Source organism: Pipistrellus hanaki (genome assembly GCF_964339955.1).
Source record: "Pipistrellus hanaki genome assembly, chromosome: 18".
NCBI classification, from domain to species: domain Eukaryota; kingdom Metazoa; phylum Chordata; class Mammalia; order Chiroptera; family Vespertilionidae; genus Pipistrellus; species Pipistrellus hanaki.
In genome coordinates this window covers 27,078,144-27,095,907 of record NC_140520.1, presented here as the reverse complement: position 1 = coordinate 27,095,907, position 17,764 = coordinate 27,078,144, and the positions used below count along the sequence as shown (strand labels likewise).

General features: G+C 44.8%; 1 protein-coding gene across 2 annotated transcripts; it reads right to left on the bottom strand.

Annotated features, from left to right (window-relative positions):
- Positions 1 to 8,431: 8,431 nt before the first annotated feature.
- On the bottom strand, positions 8,432 to 16,664 carry SLC30A1 (solute carrier family 30 member 1). Of its 2 annotated transcripts, XR_014793402.1 has the most exons (3): positions 15,405 to 16,664; positions 9,746 to 13,273; positions 8,432 to 9,679 (listed from the first exon to the last, which is right to left on the bottom strand). XR_014793402.1 is itself a non-coding variant. In XM_084866612.1 (2 exons), exons 1-2 carry the CDS (start codon positions 15,985 to 15,987, stop codon positions 12,366 to 12,368), a joined length of 1,491 nt encoding a protein of 496 aa, XP_084722738.1. In that variant the 5' UTR covers positions 15,988 to 16,664; the 3' UTR covers positions 8,432 to 12,365. The 2 variants fall into 2 exon arrangements, 1 of the variants encoding a protein (XP_084722738.1); XM_084866612.1 differs by having other exon boundaries at positions 8,432 to 13,273.
- Positions 16,665 to 17,764: the final 1,100 nt, after the last annotated feature.

Here is a 17,764-nt window from a genome sequence, read left to right as displayed (position 1 = left end):
GGGGAATGCATCTGGTTATAAACTGTGTAATTAAAAATGTTTATTTCTTAAAGCCCCAGAGCTGAGTAGAATGCTCTTGACAAGAGGTGCCTTGAGTCAGAGGGGAAGGAGGCTGGTGTGTGACTTTGTCCTCCCTGTAGGCCTTCAATTGCTTATGATTAGCACACACTCAGTGACCCCTGTTACCCCGACTGGTTTCCCCCCAGAAAAGTTTAATCTGTGGCCAGTGACTTCCCTCCACCCCCTACACATCCTGGGTATCTGCAGAAATTGAAACTCTAGTGAAAAACCTCTGATTCTATGACGCCATGGAGAGCCACAGAAGTATTTGACAGAGAGAAAATGATTCTGCAAACACAAAGATACACGTACCAAAACACAAGGGTCTGGATTAGCAGCCCACACCATTAGGAGATAGTGAATCTACATTCTTAAAACACACACGTGCAGATTTTCTTGAAATAGCGGTCCCTCTTGTCTCATTCAAAAGAGGTTTCCATTCACCAGAATCCACCTGCAAATGATAGACTTAGGGGATTGCATAAGTACATCGCATTCCAAGGTCAAAGGGGAAAGACACCCAACTCCTTCTCTATAAGGTCAGGGCCGGTTACCATACATTTAAACCAGTGTATCTGACACGGCTCCACCTGACTCCCAGCCTAGTTCCTCCCATGCATGTTTGCTTTGCCTACGGAGGTCATGCAGCCCGTTTTCAGTTTCGATTCTGGATGTACAGGGACAACAGTGTAATCGATATTTGGATAAGAATTAAGAATTGGGCCGAAACCGGTTTGGCTCAGTAGACAGAGCGTCGGTCTGCGGACTGAAAGGTCCCAGGTTCGATTCTGGTCAAGGGCATGTACCTTAGTTGTGGGCACATCCCCGGTAGGGGGTGTGCAGGAGGCAGCTGATCGATGTTTCTCTCATTGATGTTTCTAGCTCTCTATCCCTCTCCCTTCCTCTCTGTAAAAAAATCAATAAAATATATTAAAAAAAAAAAAAAAAGAATTAAGAATTGGGCAGAGTACTGGGATGGCTGTTCTGATAGCAAGGGCAGTGCTCAAGGGGGTAAAAGTCATGTCTACAACCACCTATTAAGCTTCTGCTACATGCTAGCCCTGTGCTAGGCATGCTCCCTACACCACCACACGTGAACGCAGTTTCCTAAGACATAAATACAAAAGTTCTCATTTTGCAGGTCAATAATTTGCTCAAGGTTACCTAACTCGTAAGTGCCAGAACGTGCTCTTACACCAATTCTCCCTTTGCAAAGTCCATGTTCTCGCCCATTGTATTCATCAGGCTCTCTTCTCCCCACCTCAACCCCCCCGCCACCCCCCAGGGAGGCAAAATCAAGCTGGAAGATCTCTGCTTCTGAGATAAAGCTTTTTCTCTGTTTTTTTTTTGTTTGTTTTTGTTTTTTTAATATATTTTATTGATTTTTTCACAGAGAGGAAGAGAGAGGGATAGAGAGTTAGAAACATCGATGAGAGAGAATCATCAATCAGTTGCCTCCTGCACACCCCCCACTGGGGATGTGCCCACAACCAAGGTACATGCCCTTGCCCGGAATCGAACCCGGGACCCTTCAGTCCGCAGGCCGAAACTCTATCCACTGAGCCAAACCAGTCCTGGCAAAGCTTTTTCTCATTCTCCAGGAATTCAGACATCCAGATCAGGCTGGGAGAAATGGCCCCTGCCTTCACCTTGTGGAGGGGCCCAGGAGCTGGGAGGCCTTAGAGCTGGAGCTTGTCACCACTGGGTTGACTTTCCTGCACAGAAATCTGCTGAGTCACCAAGGCAGTCACTGCTATTGCACAACCAATCAGCACCCCGCTGAGCCAGCCCTACCCCTCAGCCAACCCCAGGTTCTAGGCTGGTGACCGATTAGGAGGAAATCTGAACGTGAGAAAAATCTGCTTTGGAGAAGAAAGCAGGTTCTCTCTCGGTTCTCTCTCTCTCTCTCTCTCTCTCTCTCTCTCTCATTATACTTGATATGCAGTAGTATATTAGTTTCAAATGTACAACCTAGGGACTCAACATTTTTTTAATTTAAAAATATATTTATTGACTTCAGAGAGGAAGGGAGAAGGAGAGAAGAAACATCAATGATGAGAGAGAATCATTGATTGGCTACCTCCTGCACACCCCCCACTGGGGATCAAGCCTGCAACCGAGGCATGTGCCCTTGCCTGGAATCAAACCTGGGACCCTTCAGTCCGCAGGCTGGCCCTCTATCCATTGGGCCAAACCAACCAGGGCATGACTCAACATTTTTATTCCTTACAAAGTGGTGATCAGAGTAAGTCTAGTAGCCATCACTCGCCATACAAAGTGTCTGTCTCTAAAACCCATGCCCTGCCGAAACCGGTTTGGCTCAGTGGTAGAGCGTCGATCTGTGGACTGAAGGGTCCCGGATTTGATTCCAGTCAAGGGCATGTACCTTGGTTGCGGGCACATCCCCGGTAGGGGGTGTGCAAGAGGCAGCTGGTCAATGTTTCTCTCTCATTGACATTTCTAGCTCTCTATCTCTCTCCCTTCCTCTCTGTAAAAAAATCAATAAAATATATTTTAAAAAATAAATAAATAAAATAAAACCCATGCCCCATCCACCACACAAGATGGAGTGGGTCTGTGCCCATACCATACTGGGCCCTGATGGAGGCGAGGTGCCCACAATGTCCCTTTACTTTCTCTCCAAGGCTCTGCTCCTGCCCCCGGGAAAGAACAGGGACAGCTGAGAAACCACGGGATGACCCACACCTTCCTGGCCTGGCGACTTGCCACAGCCTTTCACAGCCAAGCGTACTCTCGTCCCCCAGCGCTGCCAGGATTGTATTATACATATGAGGCTCTACGTCCCGGTACTTGGTCACTTTTGCACAGTGTAGGTGATTTATAGGAACCAATATTCTTTTTTTAGGTCAATAGGTCACAAAAATGGTTCTGTGATCTCCCATTTCAACTTTTCACTGCTTACAAAAGTGGCATCATAACCCACGGACACAGACGATAGTGCCGTGGAGTCCTGGGGAGGGGGGCGGGAGTAGGGTGGAGGGGTTCAGTGGTGGGGGAGGGGACATCTGTAATCCTTTCAACATTAAAGATGCTTTTTAGAACAACAGTGGCGTAAGCTGTTCGACTGATTTATTTGAGCAAGAAAAAAGTTATAAAAACATATTTACACAGACACACATCTATAATAATAAAAGCATAAAATGCTAATTAGACCAGATAACCTTCTGGACGAAGCCCGGGTCCTGGGTGCCAGAGGGAAGCTGGAGCCGGCAGCCAGGGGAAAGAAGGCCTGCTCTTGCACAAATTTTGTGCATTGAGCCTCTAGCGTGTGTGTGCGTGTGTGTGTGTGTGTGTGTGTGTGTGTGAATTGATATATTACCATGTGTTCCAGCATCAAAATATGAATTTTGATATATTACCATGTGTTCCAGCATCAAAAATAAATAAAAAGTGCACTCAAAACCTAATTTATACACTTAACAAAATTAGCTGGTTTTATTAAAAACACATACAAAAATGCTAGTGCTTCGCTTTAAACAATGAGGTAAGAGAGAAGGTCTCAGGTAGCTCTTTGCAAGGCCTTCTCCACAAACCCCTCTCTGTGGGCCAAGAGCCGTCTGACTTCCAACAAATGAGAAACCGTGTGGGGTGGGATCGGCGCATCTTTGACTTTGTGTTCTGGAGGCGTGTAGACACTTCAATGTCCTCTAAAGTAAGAGTCGTCACATGAACGGGACAGTGACTTGAGGAAGCAGTCCTGCAGACTTTTTCTTTGGCTGCTCATTAACATATTTCAACTAGGTGTTCCTTCTGTGACCTGTCTCCAAGTTCTGGTAAGGAGAGGGAAAGCACAACTTAAAACAAGGGCAGCCAAAGCCACAGCAGCTGGTGGTGGCCAGGAAAAATGCTTGAGCTGCTGACTCAGAGCACTGCTCACCAGACCTACATGAGCATGCTCACTGCCTGCATACTCGGGGTTTCTCAAGTAGTTTAGTTTTGTTTTTTTAAATATTTTAATTGATTTTTTTACAAAAAGGAAGGGAGAGGGATAGGAGTCAGAAACATCGATGAGAGAGAAACATCGATCAGCTGCCTCCTGCACACCTCCTACTGGGCATGTGCCTGCAACCAAGATACGTGCCCTTGACCAGAATCAAACCCGGGACCCTTCAGTCTGCAGGCTGATGCTCAATCCAATGAGCCAACCAGTTTCAGCAAGTAGTTTAGTTAAAAAAAAAAAAAAAAAAAAAAAAAAGGTAAAAATTATATTATCCATTGTTTGTTTTTGTTTTTGTTTTTGTTTTTGTTTAAGAAAAAGGAGAGGAAGGAGAAGAAGAAGGGGAAGAAGGTGAAGGAAAAGAAAGAGGAAGAGGAGGAGGAAGAAGGAGGAGAAGTCAAAGAAGGAAGAGGAAGAAAAGGAGGAGGAAGGAGAAGAAAAAGAAGGGGAAAGGGGGGAAGATGAAAGGAAGTGAATATCACTGTCTCCGTTGAAATGCCTCCTTGGACTGCAGGGGGTGGAGCCAGGCCTGCTGGGTCAGCGCAGTAGACAATCACACAGTGTCCAGGATTCTTTCTACTGTGCCATGCCCCGCCCTTTAGAGGACTTCTCATAAAATCCCTGCACCTCAGTGAGAAAGGCCTCAGGGACTTTGGTCCAAGCTCTGCCCTTAGCAGAAATCACCACTAGGTTCCCCAGCAGCAAGAGGGCAGACAGCACACACCCAAACCCCATCGTGGGTGGAAAACACCTCACCCCCATCCCCTCCACAGCCTACACAAATGGTTGGCATTGTTTTTCCTCTTTCCTCTAGAAGTGTAAGTCATAGATCACTAGGTAAACTTCTGTTTGCCCGTAAGGTAGTCCTGTCTCCTGCAGGTAGTGTTTGTTACAGAAGAGAGAGAGAGAGAGAGAGAGAGAGAGAGAGAGAGGGAGAGGGAGAGGGAGAGGGAGAGGGAGAGGGAGAGGGAGAGGGAGAGGGAGAGGGAGAGGGAGAGGGAGAGGGAGAGGGAGAGGGAGAGGGAGAGGGAGAGGGAGAGGGAGCGGGAGAGGGAGAGGGAGAGGGAGCGGGAGAGGGAGCGGGAGCGGGAGGGAGGGAGGGAGGGAGAGAGGGGGGGGGAGGGAGGGAGGGAGGGAGGGAGGGGGAGGGAGGGAGGGAGGGGGAGGGAGGGAGGGAGGGAGGGAGAGAGAGAGAGAGAGAGAGAGAGGCCTACAGTTTTGTGTGTGAGAGAGAATTGTGGTCCCATTAAAAAGAACACTATATGCTCAAGACTCAAGAATGGAATTAACGAATGTCTTACTTAAGTAAGGGTCACTCATTGGCTTAGGAAGAGAGGGGGAAAGGAGAAAAGGAGAAAGAAATACGAAGGAGGAGAAAAGAGAAAGAAGGGAAGAATAGGAAAGGTGCAAAATAGGAAGAGAATACAATACATGGCTAATATTTACTGAGCACGTACGAAGGAGCAGACACTGTTCAAAGTGTGTGACTTACATCGATTGATTTAATCTTTTTCACCTTCCTGTAAGAGAAATGCCATTATCCTAATTTTTCAGATTAGGCAACTAGAGCAGAAAGTCTCCGTGTCTTACACGAGTCACCCAGGCAGCGTGGAAGACCAGGGCTGCTAGGTTTGATGCCCACGACAATTTCATACCATCATACACTGTCTCGCCCCCATGCTAACAGCACCCCTTTCGAAAAGCAGATGGCCCACGCGTCCGCATCCACATTTATACTTCAGCCACCTCTGCTCCTCATTCCCTCAAAGACCCACAGTGGCCAGAGCCAAAGGATATGCAAGCCACAGTGAATGCCTCAAACAATTCTCTAGTTTAGCTCACACGAAGAGAAGACACTACTATCGATAGTTTGCAAAGACTGGCACTTGTCCACAAGGCTGGATGGAAACCAAGAGAGGGTCTAAATCCTAAAAACGTCAGGTAGTCTGCCGTAACAAAGTTCTGATTTTTTCATCTGGCAAGTACTGTTTTAAAAAAATATTAAATTCTTTAACGTTTCTTTTTTTTTTTTTTTTTTTTTTTTTGTCTTTCTATTGTGGCTCATTGAATGAAAATTTTTTAAAAAAATAACTCATTTTAAATTTACTTATGAAGTTGTTGACAGTTCTAAGTGACAGGAAAACAAGCTCCTTACTACATCCTAGTTCTCTTGCTGAATTAACCCCATCCAGTTCTGACTCATCACTTACCAGCTAGGTGACTTTGGGTAAGGTGCTTAATCTATGCTTGCCTGTGAGATGGGAATAGGCCTGTTTGTACAGATTAGACTTAAAAAACATATGCGTCTGGTATGTAGTAAGTGCTCAGTATATTTTAGCTATTAATATTACTGTATCTTCTCCCACCCTTGGCATGCCTCCATGTCCAAACTCCTTTGGATGATGACAGTGTGCTAATCTCTGTGCTAGTTTCTGATGAAATGTAGATGCTCACCCTGACCTGTTTATACTTTAAAAGGGAAACAGGTTTGTAAGTAAGCAAGTGCAGGTATAATTGTTACCCAATTTAAAAGGGGGGAAAAGCTATATAGGCTATAGTGTGTGTGTGTGTATGAGGGGGGGGCGGGAGCAGGGACAAGATGGTCAGTTCTGAAGGCTCAGAAATGCCTATGAAATGCCTTTAAATGTTGTCACTGATCTTGAGTATCTTCATCCAATTCAAAGGCAATGGCTCTTTATCCACACGTGAAATGCATGGTACATGTAATTGTTTCAGGGAATGTTGGCAAATAGTTCTTGAAAGTCCATAGTGCCGGAGGATTCTTTTCTGAACGCTTACTACTAAAAAACAGTTCCTATGTTACAATACACTAGACACCCGACGCACGAAGATTCGTGCAGAATGGGCCTTCCTTACCCTGGCTGCCCGCACAGCCTTTGCTCCGGTCGGAGCCACCTTTCCTCCTTCCCATGCTCCCCAGAGGCCCGAAGTGGCTGGGGCGGTGCAAAACACCTGCGTTGTTGTCCACTGGGCGCTTGTGTATGCAAATTAACCCACCATCTTTGATTGGCTGGTGGGCATCGTGAAGGTACAGTCAACTTGCATCTTTCTCTTTTATTAGTGTAAATTTATTAGTGTAGATAACAATCCATAGTCTCATGAGATAAAAAAAAATTGACCAAAAGCTGACTGCATCTATGCATTCTGATTTCAGATGTTAAAGTATGAACACAGCATGCGTGTGGAACCAAAAGGAATATATATGTGTAAAGTGGGCATGTGTATTTGGGCTCTTAGCAGTGAATACCTATAGTAATTGATTTGTCTCTTTGTCTACTTCCCATTTCAATCTATCCTGTACAGTGCCTTTTCCACTTTCTCACGTTTTCACTCAAAAATTGATGGCTTCCTTCATTCCCATACAACCAATTCAAACCAGATGCTAACCTTTTCTTTTACTTTCCTACCACTCCATCCTCAACCATCTATGCTTTTATTGCATGCCCTTACCTTTCAACCCCTGCTCCTCCTTACATTTTTAACCTACAGAAATCCTCTCCAAAGAGTTTTACCTTCTTTGGAATATCTCTGCTGCACTTTTCAATTCTATTATCTACTGCCATTTTTTGTCTTTTTTTTTTTTTTTACCTGTTTATCTCCTGGCTTTTTAAAAAATATTTTTTTATGAGACTGAACTCATATAACCAAACTACTGTACTTTTGGTTAACAGTTCCAGATGATTTTATTAAGTCAAATAGTTGATAATCCTTGTTAGTAACTATGCTTACAAATACAGTGGTGCCTCGCATAACGAACGCCTCGCACAGCGAACTTTGGACAGGTTTTTCATGAAACCATCGGCCAAAAAGCAGAAAATGGATGAAGATGTGCAAGATTCGGTAGACTCTACTTAGTCTGTCTTAAAATTAAAAAAAATGTGTGTTTTTTTTTTTAAAATTATGTTTTTAGATGTATCTAAATAAAAAATATGTCATCTTAGCATATTTTTTTTATGTCATCTTAGCATATTTTATGCTACAGAACGAATTATTTTTTTTAACATGTATTGTTATGGGAAAACGCGTTTCACATAATGAACTTTTTGCGTAACAAGCTTGCTCCTGGAACGAATTAAGTTCGTTGTGTGAGGTACCACTGTAAGCAAAAGCACGTACAAAAGGCAGATTAACCTGTAGCTGCACTAATTATAAATGCTTATAAAAATCTCACAGCCATCACTTCATGTGGGTGAGCCTCTGCACTGTTACCCTTTCTGTTTTTATTGACATTTTTGCCCACATTAGTTTCCCTCCACAGCACTGTCCTGTAAACTAGTCATCCTGCACATGAGCAACACTGCCATTTCCCTTTTGACGCCCACGTCCATTCTCTTCTACATAACCCAGCCTGGCACAGGTGGGGGGGCCACATGCACAAAATAACCAAGGAGATACTTAAAAATTAATTTATTTTCCTACTTAACGTTTAATAAATGAGGAGAAACACAGTAGTCTTGTCTCATAAAGAACATTTATAATACATAGCGAATCCATAAAGCCTCATGATGAGGTAGGAGGAACAGCTTTGGAAAACAATGTACAATCATAGAACACACACACACAGTTAGGTAAAGTGTTGCAGCACTGAAGACATCGTATGTGCTTCTGCATTGAATGAGATGACAGTAGCATTTCACTGCCCCATCCGGCCCGCAGGACAGGCCTCGGCAGACCCAGAACAACACAACATGGAAGTTTCATACAGAATCACGAGATACACAGATACACGTCATTGTGCTGTTTCAAGGCAGGACCCTAAGGTGGCGATTTGTGTCCTTTTACAAATAACCACATGTTAATTAATGTTACATTCCCTTCAGCATCCTTCTGCCAAAGACACTGGACCATAACATTTTTGGTTTAAAAGTTTAAGCTGAGTGACATACAAAAAGCTCTGGTGCCAGTAAAAAAGACTGCCCCATAGTCCAGCGCCTGCTAGTAGAACAAAAGAGCATCGCCACACAGTATTGGTAGAGCTATATCAAAATAGTGCTATTGCAATTTCCGTTTCAGATGGTCAGACACTGTACTTGACGGTTTCAATTTAAAAAACAAAAAACAACAACCCTTTACCTTCCCAAACGTTTTAACACTGTTTTGTGACTTAACTGAAACACTATCAAAATAAATATATCTATAATGTAGAATTATCCTCCACATTTATGTAGGTGAACATCTTAAGACAGCAGGTAAATGACATATCATTAAAAGGATATCTGCTTAGAAACAGTAAAAAAAATCTTCAACTCAACACCAGTGAGCCTACTAAATGCTTCACATTAGCTTTCATAGGCCTTCTCCCTCAACTCTCAAAAGTTCTAGATTAACTGAAGCTGTTAACAAGACACAAAATGTTAACAGAGGCTCCTGCCTATTGTGATTTTCCAAAGGTGGTCTGGATGGAAATATTTCCTACCTAAGTTACATACCTTAGTCAAACATTGTTTTCTAAAATGTTAAAATACATGCAGCAAAGTTTTTTGACCTTTTTTCTTATAGGCTCCAGTCCTTACTTTTACAATGCATATGCCCTTAAAAAAAAAACAAACAAAAAAACAAAAACAACAAAAAACCACTAACTAAACATTCATCTAAGCTACAAGGTGACAATGGAGAATTAAATCAATCTCATCACGAAGGCTGCATTTGGCTTGGAAACATTTCTGGGTTGGTTTTAATCCATGCAGCAACTCCTTCTCACTAAACCGAGACACGACAGACAAGTTGCTAAACACATTCTAAGGACACCCATCTCACTCAGATAGGAGAGCCAGCAGAGAGCTGCACCTCCCAGCACTGATGCCGGGTTATAAAACAGCACATTTCAATACTGGGCCTACGTCTCCGAATCATTCAGGGCATTCCCTTCATTTTCTTTCAAGAAGGAACAAGCCACTTTAGAAAAGACACCTAAATCCCACAATATTTAAATAGAAAAGCATTAAAAAAAAAAAAAAAAGATGCTAATATAGCTAAAGATGGGTTAGAAAGTGCACTGTAAAGAAATAAATAATTCTCTGCCAAAACTCGAAAGGTGAGTCCATGCCCACTGACTCTGCTAATATGACAAAGTCCTTTGAAAAAAAAAGAGAATCTTCCTATGGTACCACTTTGCTACATACAAGCTCCTCAGAAATGATGAAAAGTGAAATAACTGAAACCTAGAGTTTGTTACCTTCAAAGTACGTGGGGAGAAGAGCCCTTGTCCCAAGCTTATACATCATTAAAAAAAACCAAAAACCCTCAGTCGGCTGATGTCTTACACATTATACCACCTTTAAAACAAGAGACCCAATAGAACATTTGTAAAGAAAACCTCGTTGCATGGAATATATCTTACCAGTTATCCTACTGTATCATTACTGAAATGTTTCTATAACAAACTGTTTTTGAGATTTTTAATGTTTTGTAGATTAAAAGTGTTACATCAGGAACAAACAAGATGCAGTACAATTTGAAGCTCTCTCTCTTATTCATCCATACAACGAGGGAATTCCCCAAGTTCATGTTTAAAAAGAAATTGTAAAGTTCAAAGTAACTACCAATTTAGGAATCTAATTCCACACTGTCAGATAAGAGTATTAAAATGTCCAGATGTATTGAAAATTGGCAGGTTATGGTTTTGGCTCGTTAGAGTAAATGTGGACTTACAAACTGTGTTCCTAAAATTACCTCTCTCTCATTGGAAAAACCAGCTGTTCTTAAATAGGCCCATTGCCAGCAACAGGCTTATGCTAGAAAAAAAACCACACCGTCTACCACAGAAAATCATCCCTTTAAAAAGTTAACTGTCAAAGGCCAGCATGTTCATCTTAAGAAGCATTAAACAATGAATTATTTCAAAGTCCAAAAGGTAGCCATCTTAAAAGTAGTCATCTATAAAAGTCACAAGAAGTAGTCAGGATACCGTGTTGCTAGAAAAATAGAACTATACATGATAACTGATATTAATATCCACCCCTTTGAGGATAAAAAATCTAGTTTCTTCACAAACCATAATCCCTCTCTATCAAGAAAAATACCACTTAAATACCCTTAAAATAACATTTGTGTAATAGCAACAATAAAATAACCAAGAACAATTTCCTGTGTAGATATTGTGGTCTCTCCCAAAATAAGCCATCATTGGGAGATCTGAGCATTGTCAAGACAGGAAAACTTACAGAATCTTAATGACTGATTTTGTCTGAACTCATATTGCTTTTGAAGAATTTAATATCCAAACTGCATTTCAGATTTCTTTGTTCTCCCAAATCAGTGGCTCTTGGCAAAAAAACAACAACAAGCATTGCTGGTGGTGTTTGAAAAGCTGCACTTGAATCCATTCATGATTGGTCACTATGAAATGACTTTAACTCCGGAAAGTCTTTTTTTTTTTTTTAAATTTAAAGATTCTATTAGTAAGCTTGCATTTAACATGTAACTATTAGATTTGAGTTTAATGTCCTTAAAAACATTTACTGAATATATGTGCTTCTGATGCCAATCTTTCAAAGCAAGTAATGCTGGTGAACACATCTGTGTTGTAGACTAATTTTGGTAAGAAAAAACATGTTCCAATTCTCAGGATTTAGAATGTAGTCTCAGTATCAATTTACAATAATCTAAATATTTAATTTGGTAAACTTTCTTCCCTGCTCTTACTCCCCATATGCCCTATTATGTGTAAACTATAGTTCAATATGTTAATTATATCTGTTTATTAGAGCAATACTCAGCAATATAGAACACAGGATAATAACTAACCTTTAGTATGATAAATACCCCAAATGAAGAAAAAAAAAACTTTTCCTAATAATATCCATCAGTCACTCTTAAAATATGCTGCCACTATGCTATATAATCTTAAAGAGCAAGTAAATATTAAAGTATCAAAGGAAACAAAGTTGTTGGTGATATTTTAAGTTCTAGCAATTATAATTTTAATAAACAAAATATAACACTGGGGGGGGGAAAGAAAAGCAGAGAAATTCCAGTAACAATTTTAATTTATTTATCCCCCTAATTAATTTTCCCCATGGCAAAACTGGAAATCAAATGTCATTATGTTATATAAGGTTTATACTTACTTTAAACAAAATGTAACATAGTGTTAAAACTGGCTTTTCAAAAATTGTTACAGCATAGCTGTACTCTGCACTGAGAATCACAAATTGTAATACAGAAGTCTGTTAAACAGTCCCATTATGTTCTTACAAAAATAGAATTAAACTGTGTGACCAGGCAAAGACTTCAATTACACTACTTGGCAAACTTAGAATTTCAGTGGAGTCTTTTCCCTCTTGCAGTTTAAAGCCAAAGTCAAATATCACATCTTTTTCAAGACTCACAAAGATGATTCAGGTTGTTTGTTTGGCATCTTTTTAAAGTCTATCACAACAGCAGGTGTGTTTTCAGCTTGAGTCCTGGATTTCTCTAGATTTTCACTAAGTTCTAAACAAGAAACGCTAACTGCTGGGGCCTTTTCTGTATCCTTTTCAGAATAGGCTTGTGGCCGAGTCCCACAACATTGCTTCAAAGCACACTGAGTTCTGCAGGCAAGTTCACATAAGACTACACTTGATTTAGAGCCTACACTAGCAAATTCGGGCTGAATGGTAGTTGCGTGAATTCCGTGATTATGAAAAACATCTTTAATGGTTTTAGCCACCTGCATGTATGATGTTGGATCTTCACATTTTATGTGAGCAGTGGCAATGATTCTGCTTCCAGCAAGTTGCCAAACATGCAATTCATGAACTTCCTCAACTCCTTCAACATTTCGAAGTTCTTTTATCAAATTTTTTATATCAATTTGTTTAGGAACAGTTTGTAGAAGAATAAGAGCAGATTCCTTAAGTAATGGATACGTTGTGTAAAGAAGTATACAAACCATTAAAATACAAAGAGTTGGATCTAAATATAGCACCCAGCAAGGACCAGCCTCAAAAACTGTTCCTTGAGTATTATTGATTACTTCTACAAGCGCTTTGCAGGGGTCAGCGATACACGGGTTAACACAGAACTTCCCTTCAGGACACGCTTGCCAATAAAAGTAAAAGACCAAGGCATTCACTACTACAATCACGGAACCCAAAGCATCTCCAAAGACATGCAGAAAAACTCCACGCATGTTAAGTTGTCCAGCCTTTTCAGCATCATCAGCTTCATCTTCCAAATCCGTATTGTCAGCTTCTCTGATAATATTCCCATTCACTTGTACATCTGTCGCATTAGTTCTGGACTTTTCTTGATCTGCAAAGAAATACAAACTTTGAATCCAATACTTAAAGTGTTTATATAAACATCCTTGTCTAATTCCATTCAAGTAAGGAGGTGAAGTTTTTTTCATAAAATGTAATTTTAAAATGTGCTTGGGGCAATTTAATATAAACTGACATACTGGGACCATACTAGGACATAATGGCCAGAGCGAGCTAAATAAAGTCATTAAGAGGACAGTTTCCCCATTCTCCTAACTCTTCTACCTCCTCCCACTCTTTTTTTTTTTAAATTCATCTTTTTGTGGAGATGGGGTCCTGTGAACATTCTGCTAATCCTTTTGGCATATAGCAAAATTGAATGCTAACACCCACCATCAAATGCAACTATGGGTAAGTCTAATACAAAGGCTTGATTTGACAGAGAACTTTTTGTTTTTAAAGTGTTATGATTCACTTTTAAACTTTTATTATGAATATAAATGGTAGTTTTTGGTATAGAGGATTTAGAAACTGACAAACCAACAATAAATGTTATCAAGAATCAGAGTAACCTCAGTAAAAATTGCAGCTAATTGATCACTATGTTCCCTACTCGTTTTAGACTATTTTTAAAGTGTACACCATGATGACCTATTTCTATACATCAGTGTTTCCCAAACTTTTGACATGTGTGTACCCCTTCTATAATTTTCGTAATGCTGAGTACCCCTCGTACTCATGAGAACGTAGAATTAGGCGCAGCTAAGCACGGTGCAGTGCGTATCCCCAGCAAACTCCAGTGCAACGCGTACCCCCACCAAACTCTTCCCGTACCTTTGGGAAAAACTGCTATACATTATGAAAGAATCCCCCCCATTTATTTAATTAACACATCCATCACCTCATATATTATCTTTGTGTTTTTTTTTGTTGTTTGTTTGTTTTGGTAAAGACATTTAAGTTCTACTCTCATAGCAAATTTCAATTACAGAATAGTGTTATCAACCATAGCCACCATGTGTTACACAGGTCCTCAGACCTTATTATCTTACAGCTGGACGTCTGAACTTTTTTACCAACCTCACCCTATTTCCCTCTGTAACTCTTCAATCAAACATACCAATCTGTACACACATACACACAATCACAGCAGCTTAATTTTCTTTGGAATAAAAACCCTGCAGAATAGGAGTGAAAGGAAAATTCAATTATCTACTCAACTTTTTCAATATACAATCTGAATTTCATTAACCTAATATCCTGCATCTTCAAAACAAGGAAAACTGTCTATGTAGTATCATGCAACCAGGCAAATAAATACAAATGATAAGAAAAAATGGAAGGAAATACAAGCTGTTATTTTTGAGCTTGGGTAGTGGGGCATTCATTGGTTGATTCCTTTCAACATGTACTTCCCAACTTCTTTCAAGAGCACTTACGTTTAGAATGAACAGCATCCATTAAAAATAAAAGATGAAAAAATCACTTTTAGCATAACTGAAAAGTCCTAACTGAAACGTTAAGCATGCCTAAACAGGTCCTAAAGTCTCGGATTCTCAGAATTCGGGTTTAGATGTTAGACGGCTAACTGGAACATAACCTTGCTGTTCATGCAAGAAACCCGAGTTCTGGAAAGTCAATGGCAAAACGGCCCTGAACACAATATTCAGAAACTTGTCCAGAGGGCCTAAGAACCAACCACCTGGATTTCAAACAGCCAACGACTAAGAACGAATGGCTGATTCCCTCCACTTCCCAATGGGGTCAAGAAACTGAATTAAGAAAGCATCTTGGATCCTTTAAAAACCCAAATGAGACAAGTCTCTTGGAAAAGATAGCCTGTTAGGACAGCCAAGGGCGGTGGCGCAGGGGAGAGGCCTGTCGCCCACCTACACCCCCCAGACGTGTCCCCCCCTCCACACACACACCTACACCCCCACTCCCCCCGGGGGGCTGCTAACACCAGCGCAGAAAGGGGTCCCCGTTGCACCCCCTCCCCGGCGGGGGCGGGACCGGAGGGCGCGGGAAGGCGGCGGCCCGGCGCGGCGCACACCGACTCGGGCGCCAGGGGGCGTGCGCGGGGCGCGCGGGCCATCCCGCCCGGGGCCAGGCTCAGGCTCCGGTGCCGGCTCCCCCAAAACCCAACCAACCACCTGAGGCTCGGGCGCCTCTCTCCTCCTCACCTGCCCCGCCCAGCTTGAGCCCGTTGGCGTTGCTGCCGGCCACCAAGGTGTTGGTCTCCTCCTGGTCGGGTCTCCTCCGGCCGCCGCCGGGGCTCCTGTGGTCGCCGCCGCCGCGGGCGCCCCCCTTGGCGTGGCCGTGGCCCCCGTGCGAGTGGCCCTTGCCGAAGCCGCTGTGGTGGTGGAAGAGGCACAGCCCCAGCACGTTCACCACCAGCCCCGCCACGCCGACCGCCAGGACCACCAGCGGCTGCTGCATCTCGTGCGGCTCGATGAAGCGCTCGATGGCCTCCAGCAGGATGGCGAAGCAGAGGCCCGTGAGGAAGATGGCGTTCACCAGGGCCCCCATCACCTCGGCCCGGATCCAGCCGAACGTGTTCTTCTGGGTGGCGTGGGTGCGCTGCGCGAAGCGCTCGGCCACCAGCGCCACCACGAGCGCCAGCACGTCCGACAGCATGTGGAAGGAGTCGGACAGCATGGCCAGCGACGCCGTCACGCGGCTCACCACCATCTCCAGCACCATGAACAGGAAGGTCAGCAGCAGCATGCACAGCAGCCGGCCCCGGTTGCGGCTCCAGCACCCCATGGCTGCGGCTCCTCGGGGCCCCGCCGAGCGCGGGCGGCCGGACGGACCCTGGGGAGGCGGTGGCTGCGGAGGCGCCGAGGGCCGGTCTAGGAGCCGGTGACGGAAGGAAGGAGGAGGGCGGCGCGGGATCCTCTCGGTCCGAGCCGGCGGGCCGGGTCGCTGGGGCCGCCTCTCAGGAGCCTCCGGGATGGGAAGGGGGGTGAGCGGTGAGCCGCCGCCGCCGCGCCGGTGGGCGACCCTGGCGGGCCGGCAAGCGTGCAGCTCCGCGGGAGTCGGTCCTCGGAGCCGAGGCGGAGGCCCCGCTCAGTCCCAGCAGCCCCACACCTGCAGGGGAGCGGCGGCGCGGAGGAGCCGGGGTGCCCGGAGCCCGGGGACCGTGAGCCCGACCTGAAGCGAGAGCCGGTGGGAGGCGGGGGCGGGCGACAGGAGGCAGGTCCGCGCTGCTGCGAAGGCTCCGAGCATCTGAAGCGGCTTTCCGCGCAGGTCTTCCCGCCGCTCGGCGCCTCCGCGGTGGGCTTCGATCGAGAAGCCGACGCCGGGGAGGCTGAAAAGGCGGCGGCGGCCACGGCAGCTGCACTCGGCCCGGTGCCGGGCGCCTGCTTCTCCCCCCCAAGGCTTTGCAGACGGTTTACAAAAAAACTTTGCTTTGCACTCGGAACCCCCGTTTTCACACGGACCGGCGTATGACAAGGAGCCGACGCCCCGCCCACAAGGCCCGGCACGCGCGTCCATTGGCTAGGACCCCCTCACGACAGCCGCCGCGTCCCGCCCACCCGCGCTCACGATTGGACGGAGTCTCGGCGGGGGCCGGAGAGGGCGGGGCCGAGGCCCCGACAGATGGGGCGGGGCCTTCGCCTCCGGGAGCCGGGCGTGGGCTGGGGGGCCGCGGCCGGGTGCAGCGGCGAGCGCCGTGGGGGAGGGTAGGGGGCGAGGGCCGCGTGCAGCGGCGGGGGGAGGAGGAAGAGGAGGAGAGGCGGGCTGGTGTTGGGCGAGACCTCCCTTGCTCTTAGCCTGCGGGTCCTCGCAGCCCACCGCCCGCCGCACACCTGCGGGGTCCCGGGAGCAAACAGACTTTGATCCTGGGAGCCGAGTCCACGTGGGGCGGGCCCCGCGGCGGCGGCGGTGTGACAGACGCTGGCAGCCCGGGAGGGAGCCCCCTAGGTGGAGGCCCTGGTGAGCGCCTTCCTGTCCGAAGAGCCCAGATGGGGCCGCAGACTCATCAACACCTAACTTGTGACCCTCCCCAGCACCGAGCCGAGGAGTCAGACCTCCAGGGCGGTCCTGCGACCGACCGAGTCTTTGTAAACGTCTCAGTCTAAGGCAAATCACCCCTCTCACCACCATCTCTGGGAGACCTTGTGTAAAATTAGATTTTTCCTGTCGTGATTATCTAAGGACAATTTAGGGTAGGGTATTTCAAAGCGGGAGGAACCTGGGTTCTGGTCCTTTGCCACCAGCCAGCTATGTGAGTTTGGGCAAGTCAACTAATCTCTCTAGACTGGCTTTCTTCATCTGTAAAGGACTGGACAAGAGAGATTCCCAAGATTCCTTCTGACTCTAAGATTCTAAGGCTCTGTGATTTAACAAACATTTTATTTATAGACTACAAACTGCAGAACCCTGTGCTGGTTGCTATGGGGGAAGGGGAGGAGCAGTAACAAACAGAAGAATGAGCTTCTGTCCAGGTGAAGGTAAAAATATAAACAAAAGAATTTTTAATTTGCCATTAAATACTCTTTTTTTAAAATTGTATTTTTTAAATTTTATAGTTGAAAAT

Bases quoted from the DNA above. Each gene is read 5' to 3' on its own strand.
- SLC30A1 (XM_084866612.1), bottom strand. From the start codon at position 15,987: ATGGGGTGCTGGAGCCGCAACCGGGGCCGGCTGCTGTGCATGCTGCTG. The intron at 13,274-15,404 runs GTGAGGAGGAGA...ATTTCTTTGCAG, and splicing joins GCTCAAGCTGGGCGGGGCAG to ATCAAGAAAAGTCCAGAACT.